Source organism: Sinohyriopsis cumingii, chromosome 5 (assembly GCF_028554795.1).
Source record: "Sinohyriopsis cumingii isolate HCF-2022 chromosome 5, ASM2855479v2, whole genome shotgun sequence".
Classification (NCBI taxonomy): Eukaryota; Metazoa; Mollusca; class Bivalvia; order Unionida; family Unionidae; genus Sinohyriopsis; species Sinohyriopsis cumingii.
This window is the reverse complement of record NC_142965.1, coordinates 24203728-24216433: the sequence shown is the minus strand read 5'-3', so window position 1 is coordinate 24216433 and position 12706 is coordinate 24203728. Positions and strand designations below refer to the sequence as shown.

The window sequence follows — 12706 nt, the reverse complement described above, 5'->3', positions numbered from 1 at the left end:
AAGCAAATGTCTTTGACCACTTGGCCGCCATTTTGTAAGTGATCTGTAAAAAGCAAATGCCTTTGACCACTTGGCCACCATTTTGTAAGTGATCTGTAAAAGCAAATGCCTTTGACCACTTGGCCACCATTTTGTAAGTGATCTGTAAAAGCAAATGCCTTTGACCACTCGGACACCATTTTATAAGTGATCTGTGAAAGCAAATGCCTTTGACCACTCGGCCACCATTTTGTAAGTGATCTGTAAAAGCAAATGTCTTTGACCACTTGGCCACCATTTTGTAAGTGATCTGTAAAAGCAAATGTCTTTGACCACTCGGCCACCATTTTGTAAGTGATCTGTAAAAGCAAATGCCTTTGACCACTCGGACACCATTTTGTAAGTGATCTGTAAAAGCAAATTCCTTTGACCACTCGGCCACCATTTTGTAAGTGATCTGTAAAAGCAAATGCCTTTGACCACTCAGCCACCATTTTGTAAGTGAGGCGGATGATCTGGTTTCATTACAACACATGGTTGAAGTTTTATGTATGGTTTAATCCTCCGTAGTAATTTTATTTCCTGGTTATTGTAATATTTTCAGAACATTTGGTTTAAATGCATACCTTTCTTTGGGGCATAATCTGATGATGCTAAAATATGACACAAAGATATCCTCATAATAAAATAATGTTCTTGACACGATGTACAAAGGTTTTTAAAAAATTATAAAGTTGTCAAACACAGACACTTTTAGACAGTGAGTCCAGAGATTATTCAAGCGGTAAGATATCGAAGTTATAAAATATAAAATAAAAAATCTATGTTCCAAAAGTGATAAAAAATAATTTTTATTAGAAAGGAATGGTAAATGTAAGCTGAATACAATAATTTCATTCATGAAATCACTATGTTATGCAGATAAAAATAATTTTCTTGAGAATGATTTTATGGAACAAAGTTTATATTAAAAAGAGCATTTTGTGTGTGTGTGTGTGTGTATATATATATATATATATATATATATATATATATATATATATATATATATATATATATATATAATGACCATAAAAATGTTAAGCTGCCAGTGTTGTTAAAGTGTTTAATGAAATCTCTAGAATGTTGTCTTTTTCTTCTGCATTGGTCCATTTTCATTCCATGTTTCTAAATAATCTCTGTTCCATAATTACAGTGCAGTATTATTTGAATGACCTCTGTCCAAACAGCTCTTGTCTGTGCTTCAGCAATGGAAAGTTTTCATCAGTGTAGAGGATTATAAGGCTGTGCTACAGCAATGGAAAGTTTTCATCAGTGTAGAGGATGATAACGCTGTGCTACAGCAATGGAAAGTTTTCATCAGTGTAGAGGGTGATAAGGCTGTGCTACAACAATGGATCATTCTTATCTTTGTAGAGGGTGATATGGCTGTGCTACAATATTGGAACAGTCTCATTGGTGAAAAGGGTGAGATGACTGTGCCATAACAATGGATCATTCTTATCTTTGTAGAGGGTGATATGGCTTTGCGACAATATTGGAACAGTCTCATTGGTGTAGAGGTTGATAAGGCTTACATAGATCCATTCTCCTATGATTCATTTCAATTTTTTTTTTTTTTTAAATTGACAATAGTAGGGCTTTTACTTTGGATAATATTAATCAGATAACTGAACTGTGCAACTTGGTAACCTGCTTACCTCTCCCCATATTCAGCATTTGCCTCATCTTGGTTCGTGGGTCGTCTTTTACACAGAACAGTTATCTAATAATGCAACAATTGTCTATGTATTAATCTATTACATAATAATTGATAGCATTCTTTCATCTCCTGTTTCAGATGCAGCCTATGGATTGATGTCCAGGAAGTCACATCTGTTCTCACTTAATAGTAGCAATTCCATATTACAGCTTATACTAGAGGTTGTAAATTCTATTCTGTTCTCACTTAATAGTAGCATTTCCATATTACAGCTTATACTAGAGCTTGTAAATTCTATTCTTATCATTAGCTTTTAAAATTTCATATAGCTGACTTTTCAGATAGTTTATTATTTGAGACTTTACTTTTGTGCAGATGTATAATATAGATGACTAGACCATACCTGCATTGTGTGGATCAGCTTCAGTGGAAATTAATGAATCATTTAGCATGTATGAAAGACTTCAGACTTTGACGGCTAATACGAAACCACTCTCACCTTCACATGACCTATCCTTCATTGTCAGGTGGTTTGGTTAACTGCCCATTATGATATAGATTAAGGTACTAGAACAGAAAGAAAGCAGTTATAATTTTTAAACATAAATCTATTTCATAGCAGTGTCATTCCCAAATAACAAACCATGATAGTCAGACACGAGTTAATTCATACTGAATTTATCACCATAATATTTAAGTTTATAGCTGTGGTTTTCATTACTTTCTGATGTATTATATAAAAAGTGTAATTTGTAAACTTTTGGGTATAAATTTGGTTTATAAAATAGGCATATTTTTATCCCATAGAAGAGTTGTGAACCTTCACTTGTTTTGCACACTTTTTATTCCACAGGAATCATTGAAAACATAAAATAAATAACACTATCATGGTTTCAACTTTATTCCATAACATATTGCTAGTACCTTTCTAGAGTTGCTACAAATTTTACTCAATCTTTACATGATCACAACAAAAGTTTCTGTTCATAAAGAAAAAGTCACAAGTCTAAATGTATAGAGTTTCAAATGAATTCCATTGGCATTCCAAATAAATTCTGATATTGAATGCCCTGATGTGCCTTGGGTCTTGAATGTGCCAATGGCCTGGAATATGGTGATGTGTTAACTGTCTTGAATTAACAAAGTTATATAATCTTAAAAGTCTTTGAATAAATTCACAATAATTCCGAAATAATGATTTAGTCCAAGAAATGTTGATGAGCACTTTGCAATTCCAGTGAATAATTGAAATAAACACACCTAAATTGAAAACTGACAACAACAATAAGACCAATTCCACTTAAGACATTAAGGTAGGTATGAGTAATTTTGAGGTAAAAACATTAATATAAAAAGCTAAGACACTATAATAGAGCCAGTATATAGGTCAGTTTCCTTTCTAAACATTCTAACTTTTCAACAAGATCAGGAATTTCCAAGTGAAAAGCTAATGTCCTAAACTCAGATACAAGTAAACATGTTTACAATTAATAATTATCTGAATATTTAATCCATAATTAAAAAGAAATATTAGCATTGTATTATGTTGTTTACAAAACAATCACTAAATATTAGACCTTTAACTTGATTTTGTAAAAAGGTCTTAAACAAAATACAGACACATAACACAGGACCAATGAATTATTGAATGTGTGGTGGGACAGATTGTATTAAATAGGACCAATGAATTATTGAGTGTGATGGGACAGATTGTATGACACAGGACCAATGAATTATTAAATGTGTGGTGGGACAGATTGCATTAAATAGGACCAATGAATTATTGAGTGTGGTGGGACAGATTGTAGTAAATAGGACCAATGAATTATTGAGTGTGGTTGGACAGATTTATCAAATAGGACCAGTAAATTTTTTACTGTGGTGGGACAGGTTGTTTTAAATAGGACCAATGAATTATTGAGTGTGTGGTTGGAGACATTGTATTAAATAGGACCAATGAATTACTGAGTGTGTAGTGGGACAGATTGTATTAAATAGGACCAATGAATTACTGAGTGAGTGTTTGGACAGATTGTATTAAATGGGAACAATGAGTTATTATTGAGTTTGTGGTGGGATAGATTGTATTAAATAGAATCAATGAATTATTGAGTGGGTGGTGGGACAGATTGTATTAAACAGGAACAGGATTAATGAATTATTATTGAGTGCATGGTTGGACAGATTGTATTAAATAGGAACAATGAGTTATTATTGAGTTTGTTGTGGGACAGATTGTATTAAATAGGATCAATGAATTATTGAGTGTGTGGTTGGACTGATTGTATTAAATAGGAACAATGAGTTATTATTGAGTGCGTGGTGGGACAGATTGTATTAAATAGGATCAATGAGTTATTATTGAGTGCATGGTGGGACAGATTGTATTAAATAGGAACAATGAATTATTATTGAGTGCGTGGTTGGACTGATTGTATTAAATAGGAACAATGAGTTATTATTGAGTGCATGGTGGGACAGATTGTATTAAATAGGAACAATGAATTATTATTGAGTGCGTGGTTGGACTGATTGTATTAAATAGGAACAATGAGTTATTATTGAGTGTGTGGTGGGACAGATTGTATTAAATAGGATCAATGAATTATTGAGTGTGTGGTGGGACATTGTATGACACAGGACCAATGAATTATTAAATGTGTGGTGGGACAGATTGTATTAAATAGGACCAATGAATTATTATTGAGTCCGTGGTTGGACTGATTGTATTAAATAGGAACAATGAGTTATTATTGAGTGCGTGGTGGGACAGATTGTATTAAATAGGATCAATGAATTATTGAGTGTGTGGTGGGACATTGTATGACACAGGACCAATGAATTATTAAATGTGTGGTGGGACAGATTGTATTAAATAGGAATAATGAGTTATTATTGAGTTTGTGGTGGGACAGATTGTATTAAATAGGATAAATGAATTATTGAGTGTCTGGTGGGACAGATTGTATTAAACAGGATCAATGAATTATTGAGTGTGTGGTTGGACAGATTGTATTAAATAGGATCAATGAATTACTGAGTGTCTGGTTGGACAGATTGTATTAAATAGGAACAATGAATTATTATTGAGTTTGTTGTGGGACAGGTTGTAATAAATAGGATCAATGAATTATTGAGTGTGCGGTGGGACAGATTGTATTAAATAGGAACAATGAGTTATTATTGAGTTTGTGGTGGGACAGATTGTATTAAATAGGATCATTGAATTATTGAGTGTGTGTTTGGACAGATTGTATTAAATAGGAACAATGAATTATTGAGTTTGTGGTGGGACAGATTGTATTAAATAGGATCAATGAATTATTGAGTGTGTGGTTGGACAGGTTGTATTAAATAGGAACAATGAGTTATTATTGAGTTTGTGGTTGGACAGATTGTATTAAATAGGATCAATGAATTATTGAGTGTGTGGTTGGACAGATTGTATTAAATCGGAACAATGAATTATTATTGAGTTTGTTATGGGACAGGTTGTAATAAATAGGATCAATGAATTATTGAGTGTGCGGTGGGACAGATTGTATTAAATAGGAACAGTGAGTTATTATTGAGTTTGTGGTGGGACAGATTGTATTAAATAGGATCAATGAATTATTGAGTGTGTGGTGGGACAGATTGTATTAAATAGGATCAATGAATTATTGAGTGTCTAGTTGGACAGATTGTATTAAATAGGAACAATGAGTTATTATTGAGTTTGTGGTGGGACAGATTGTATTAAATAGGATCAATGAATTATTGAGTGGGTGGTTGGACAGATTGTATTAAATAGGAACAATGAATTATTATTGAGTTTGTTGTGGGACAGGTTGTAATAAATAGGATCAATGAATTATTGAGTGTGCGGTGGGACAGATTGTTTTAAACAGGATCAATGAATTATTGAGTGTGTGATAGGGCCAGTTGTATGAAACAAGACCTATGAACTATTGAGTGTGTGGTGGGAAAGATTGTATTAAACAGGACCAATGAATTACTGAGTACTTGATTGGGCCAATTGTATGAAATAGACCAATGAATTACTGAGTGCTTGATAGGGCCGACTTTATGAAATGGGACTGATGAATTACTAAGTGTTTGATTGGGGCAATTGTATGAAATTTGACCGGTGGATTGCTAAGTGCTTGATGGGACAGTTGTATGAAATGGACCAATGAATTACTGAGTGCTTGATAGGGCCAATTGTATGAACTGGGACCAGTGAATTAATGAGTGCTTGATTGGACTGATTGTATGAACTGGAACCAATGAATTAATGAATGCTTGATAGAGCCAATTGTATGAACTGGGACCAATGAATTAATGAGTGCTTGATTGGACTGATTGTATGAACTGGGACCAATGAATTAATGAGTGCTTGATAGAGCCAGTTGTATGAACAAGATATATAAGAAAGGATATATTGTGCTAAATAACCTGATAGACTAGCCTTCTTTATGCCAACAGGGGACCCCACAGGTGACAGAACATTTTGTGGATTCTAAGAAAGATGTAGATGGACAACTCAAGAAGACTTGTGAGGACTTTATCCACCATGTGACAGATCTACTGACCGAACCGCTCAAGAATTACATCACAAGGGTAGGTCCTTTAGTATGGCAAAACTACTTGTGCATAGCTGTTTTCTATTACAATTGAGTCAGTTTCTGAAGAAATTTAGAGATAGCATAATATATATTCCAGTCTTGTAGTACATTCGGATGGGATAGTACTTTTCCTCTTGGTAGTACTTTATAGTACTTAGTACTAAGCCAGTCAGATCTCAATCACTGAAGTGCTTGCTCATCCACCATTTTTTCTTTCTTCTGCTCATAATCTTTAATGTACTTAATTCCGTCATTGACAGCGACTCAACAGAGCATTAATTTAAATCTTTCAACCATCGGTCCTCTACATCAGATTATCTTCTCAGAATTTATAATTTTGCAGTTACACTCTTCCATTTGGACAACTCCAGTGGCCTAAGTGTTTAGAGCTTCTGCCTCAAATATGGGAGGTTGCGGGTTTGAACCTTGGCCAAGTCATACAAAAAGACTTATAAAAATGGTACTTGCAGCTGCCTTGCTTGGCATTCAGCATTAGGAGGTTAGTGTTAGGACTGGTTGGCCTGGTGTCACGATAATGTGACTGGGTGGGACATGATGCTACATGTCCGCAGCTTGATGCCCCAGTGCTGGACATTACATAAACTGCCACACTGCAGACAACATAGCGATATAACAGAAAAACTGTTAAAGCTATGTTAAAAATCTGTAACACTCACACACAAACACACACACAGACACACACATACACACACACACACTCTCTTCCACCTGCTTTCCCCCCATTGGTCTCAACATTTGATGTGTTTTCTATTTTCCATTCCCTTAGAGAAAAGCAAATTGATATTGACCCTGTGATCCATATACTATTTTCCATTCCCCTACAGAAAAACAAATAGATATTAACCATGTGATGCATCTACTGTTGTCCATTCCCTCACAGAAAAGGAAATATTGAGCCTGTGATACATGTACTGTTTTCCATTCCCTCACAGAAAAGCAAATATTAAGGCTCTGATACATGTACTGTTTTCCATTCCCTCACAGAAAAGGAAATATTGAGTCTGTGATACACGTACTGTTTTCCATTCCCTCACAGAAAAGGAAATATTGAGTCTGTGATACACGTACTGTTTTCCATTCCCTCACAGAAAAGGAAATATTGAGTCTGTGATACACGTACTGTTTTCCATTCCCTCACAGAAAAGCAAATATTGAGTCTGTGATACATGTACTGTTTTCCATTCCCTCACAGAAAAGCAAATATTGAGTCTGTGATACACGTACTGTTTTCCATTCCCTCACAGAAAAGCAAATATTGAGTCTGTGATACATGTACTGTTTTCCATTCCCTCACAGAAAAGCAAATATTGAGTCTGTGATACACGTACTGTTTTCCATTCCCTCACAGAAAAGCAAATATTGAGCCTGTGATACACGTACTGTTTTCCATTCCCTCACAGAAAAGCAAATATTGAGCCTGTGATACATGTACTGTTTTCCAATCAGGATGAATAGAATGACATGTCTATTTCAGTCATTTCTCATAGCCAGTCATTATACATGATGTTTTGTATGCTGGAGGATATTGTGGGCAAGAGAAATGTACATGTGAACACTATATGATACAGGCAAGACAATAAAATCAAACTGTACCAAAATTAATTTGCATCATGATATACCCGCTGTTTTTTTGTTTTTTTTTCATGTCCTGTTGCATTATGATATACTGCTGTTTGATTGTATGTCATGTTGTGTTATGATATACTGCTGTTTGATTGTATGTCATGTTGTGTTATGATATACTGCTGTTTGATTGTATGTCATGTTGCAATATGATATACTACTGTTTGATTGTATGTCATGTTGCAATATGATATACTGCTGTTTGATTGTATGTCATGTTGCAGTATGATATACTGCTGTTTGATTTTATATCCTGTTGCATCTTAATATACTGTATGTATATCTATGTTGTTTGTAACTCCTGTTACATGGTTTTTATATAATTTGTATCACCTTAATTCATGGTTGCTTTGTGCATAGAATATCTTTTGTTTTGCCTATGTGACCTGAGTCTGTTAAGAACATAACATTGCAATGGATCTATAAATGGATGATTACTTATGCATTCATAATATTGATACACATGTGCATATGTCCATTTATTTAGACCGTGTCAGCTTGTAAATTCAATTTTTTCATCCAGTTTGCATTATTGTTTATGGTAAGATGGCAAAGACATAAAGAGTTTGTTTGAAATCTTTTAAAATTCAAATTCAGAAATGTTATCCTTCTTGCCATGAGTTTTATGCCATTTTTAGCATAATGTTATCCTTCTTGTCATGAGTTTCATGCCATTTTTAGCATAATGTTATCCTTCTTGCCATGAGTTTTATGCCATTTTTAGCATGTGTGAGGCTTTACGTGGTGGCCAGTATATGATATCTGGTGGAGGAAGAACCCAGGAAATTCCTGACAAAAACCACTGACCCACAGGAAGCTACTGGCAAGCATTCTCACATTCCCATGCTGGCAGAGCCCAAGACTTAAACCCATGTGGACAGAGGTGAGATGACAGTGATTAGTAATGATGAGTGCCATTGACCACTTGGACATGCAGGTCCCCTCTTGTCTTTGTAAGATACGACATTGTGACAAGGAACCCATTTTGTAATAGCTGGTATCTTAGGCTTGCATCTGTTCAGTGACATTCGAGTTTTGAAGAGAGTTCATCGTGTGACTTGAATTATTTCTCCGTGTTCAAAAAGAGAGTTCATCCTGTGACTTGAATTATTTCTCCGTGTTCAAAAAGAGAGTTCATCCTGTGACTTGAATTATTTCTCCGTGTTCAAAAAGAGAGTTCATCCTGTGACTTGAATTATTTCTCCGTGTTCAAAAAGAGAGTTCATCCTGTGACTTGAATTATTTCTCCGTGTTCAAAAAGAGAGTTCATCGGTGTTCAAAAAGAGAGTTCATCCTGTGACTTGAATTATTTCTCCGTGTTCAAAAAGAGAGTTCATCCTGTGACTTGAATTATTTCTCCGTGTTCAAAAAGAGAGTTCATCCTGTGACTTGAATTATTTCTCCGTGTTCAAAAAGAGAGTTCATCGTGTGACTTGAATTATTTCTCCGTGTTCAAAAAGAGAGTTCATCGTGTGACTTGAATTATTTCTCCGTGTTCAAAAAGAACCATGTTTAGGTCTCAAATTCGTTTAAGGCAATACTTGAAATTCATGATTATTGTATTGTGAGTATTATTTTGTTGCCATGATGACAGTTTGGAAATACACTGAACTGATGCCTATTATGTAGTTGCCATGATGACAGTTTGGAAATAAACTGAAGTGATGCGTATTATGTAGTTGCCATGATGACAGTTTGGAAATACACTGAAGTGATGCATATTATGTAGTTGCCATGATGACAGTTTGGAAATAAACTGAAGTGATGTGTATTATGTAGTTGCCATGATGACAGTTTGGGAATACACTGAAGTAATGCATGTTATATAGTTGTTATGATGACAGTTTGGAAATACACTGAAGGGATACCTGTTATATGGTTGCCATGATGGCAGTTTGGAAATACACTGAAGTGATGCATATTATGTAGCTGCCATGATGACAGTTTAGAAATACACTGAAGTGACAGTAACAAGGTGTCCTGTCAGAGAGTATGGAATGATGATAGCAGTCTGAATCTGGGAGTCATCTTACATGCACAGGCCATATTAAATCTGTGACAGTAACAAGGTGTCCTGTCTGAGAGTATGGAATGATGATAGCAGTCTGAATCTGGGAGTCATTGATATTTTCAGCCTGGGTAAAAGGTCCTGCCAACATTGCACTTGTGGTTAGATCTGTGGTATTTCTTATCAATTTTAACCAAATAACAATTGATGCTGTATTCTACAACCACTTTTCTATTTGTTTCAAGTGATTGTAGGTGCAGCAAGGCCAGATATCTATCAGTCTGAACCTTTTGTTTTCATTTACCATGATTGTTATACTAGTTGATGGTAATAGCAAAAAGCCTCTCAATGGTGGGTAAGGATGGTCAGAATCCCAGGCACATATCTGGCATAAAAGGTATGTTTGTGCCATAAAACAAGCACCTGTCTGGCACATTAGTATCATACAACAAGCACCTGTCTGGTATGTTAGTGCCATAAAACAAGCACATGTCTGGCATGTTAGTGCCATAAAACAAGTACCTGTCTGACATCTACATTGTAAGGCATGTCAGTGCCATAAAACAAGCACATGTCTGGCATCTAAGGCATGTCACTGCATAAAACAAGCACATGTCTGGCATGTTAGTGCCATAAAACAAGCATCTGTCTGACATGTACATTGTAAGGCATGTCAGTGCCATAAAACAAGCACCTGTCTGGCATGTTAGTATCATACAACAAGCACCTGTCTGACATCTACATTGTAAGGCATGTCAGTGCCATAAAACAAGCACATGTCTGGCATCTAAGGCATGTCACTGCATAAAACAAGCACATGTCTGGCATGTTAGTGCCATAAAACAAGCATCTGTCTGACATGTACATTGTAAGGCATGTCAGTGCCATAAAACAAGCACCTGTCTGGCAGGTTAGTATCATACAACAAGCACCTGTCTGGTATGTTAGTGCCATAAAACAAGCACATGTCTGGCATGTTAGTGCCATAAAACAAGCACCTGTCTGACATCTACATTGTAAGGCATGTCAGTGCCATAAAACAAGCACATGTCTGGCATCTAAGGCATATCATTGCATAAAACAAGCACATGTCTGGCATGTTAGTGCCATAAAACAAGCATGTGTCTGGCATGTAAGGCATGTCGGTGCCATAACAGGACTTGGATACAATTCTGAGATATTGACCCTATGAAGCATAGAGTGTGTTCCATTCAGAAAACTGTGATAACATAAGTATATAGCTCATTTCCGTCTGAGGGTGAGTCAAAAAAGTTACGTGTTTGTCTCTCCTGTAGTGAATGTTGGACAAGAAAAACAGTGTTAAGATATGTACATGTATATTAACCAGTGTCAGCTTATGAATTGAAGTTCTCTGCTTATCATGTGTTAGTATATGCAGCAAGATGATCAAGGCACTGTCAAGATTTTGTTTGAAATTTTATAAAATTCACATTTAGGATAGTTCATAAGTATGACACATTATTATGGGGAACTCTTGTTTGTAATGGCTGGTGTCTTGGACTTGCAACTATGCATTGACGTCAGAGTTTTTATGAAAGAGTTCATTATGTGACTTGAAATATTTCTGCTTGTTCATGGATCCAATAGCAGGGATCGTCCTGGGCTTCGCCAATGTCGCAAATTGCGATTTTTTTTCCTTATTGGCGACAAAAATATCCCATCTGGCGATTTTTTTGGCGACATACTTTTTGGTTATTTAACTTGTACATACAATCATGGATTTGGACTGGATAAATTAAAAGGCAGAACGAAAGGAAGCCACAAACTTGACTAAGCAATGCATTGGAATCAATCTGTTACACAAACGATCCTTTGTTCTTATTGTCAACCCCATCTTTACAGTGCATTGTTACATCATAATCTGCTTATGCTGACATCTGGGCTGAGGACTGTATGCTGCGATACAGTCAATCATGCTACCGCACTATACCTACAACTGTCCGACTTCTGAAGACGCGAATAGAACAGATACAATTAATTGTATGGCTAATCCTTCTGGTTTTTTTATACATATACCAATACAATAGTTTTGCTGAACCTTGATAGAAAACTGATAACCTTTGAAGTACCGACTACCGTGTATAAATACAAAGCAAATGGAAAAAATCTCAATCACAATTACATCTGTCACCAGTGGAGCATTTTACTCATTGATCTTTTCCTTTTGCCATCAGTCCCGTGTTACGGCTGCAGAGACTTAAACTCTGCAACAAGAAATAGCAACAAAAAAAAATAACAGTTTTGCATAATTAATAATAATAATTAATAATAATTATTTATTTCTCAAAATACAGGAGTGAAAGAATCCCTAAATTGGGTGTGAATTTATGCTTATATATACGGTCCAGTATTGCCAGGTGTTGACTCGTGTACGTTTCATTCGTGGGAATGGAGATCCTATTTTGCTTGTCGAGAAAATTTATACAGCATTCAGTGGTCATTCTTGGGAGTTAGGAAGCAATTCGCTACAAGCTTTGTGAAGCTAGCCATGGGGTGGGGTGTGTGTGGGGGGTGTGTGTGCTGCTGAGAGACCACTAGTGTCACCTGTCAGCACTGTAGACTGTGAACGTAGATTCCGTATGATGAACCTCATAAAAACTGACATCAGAAACAAGCTCTGCATCTCATCTCTCGAGAATTTAATGAGAATCAGCATGTACAGATGTGAAAAATTAGACTTTGAAACTGCATTCAACAAGTGGGCAGCCCTAAAATCGCGACGGATCTTCATGTAACACTTTGTAA

At 35.7% G+C, this 12706-nt stretch overlaps 1 protein-coding gene across 2 annotated transcripts in view; it reads left to right on the top strand.

Annotated features, from left to right (window-relative positions):
* The window catches only part of LOC149798796 (conserved oligomeric Golgi complex subunit 3-like), a 122699-nt gene that overhangs the window by 86937 nt on the left and 23056 nt on the right, over positions 1-12706 (top strand). For both annotated transcript variants that reach the window (XM_089957685.1, XM_089957684.1), the window contains 2 exons: positions 1820-1902; positions 6149-6283. In XM_089957685.1, the coding sequence (XP_089813811.1) occupies positions 1820-1902; positions 6149-6283 (218 nt within the window). The remainder of the gene's footprint in view (positions 1-1819; positions 1903-6148; positions 6284-12706) is intronic.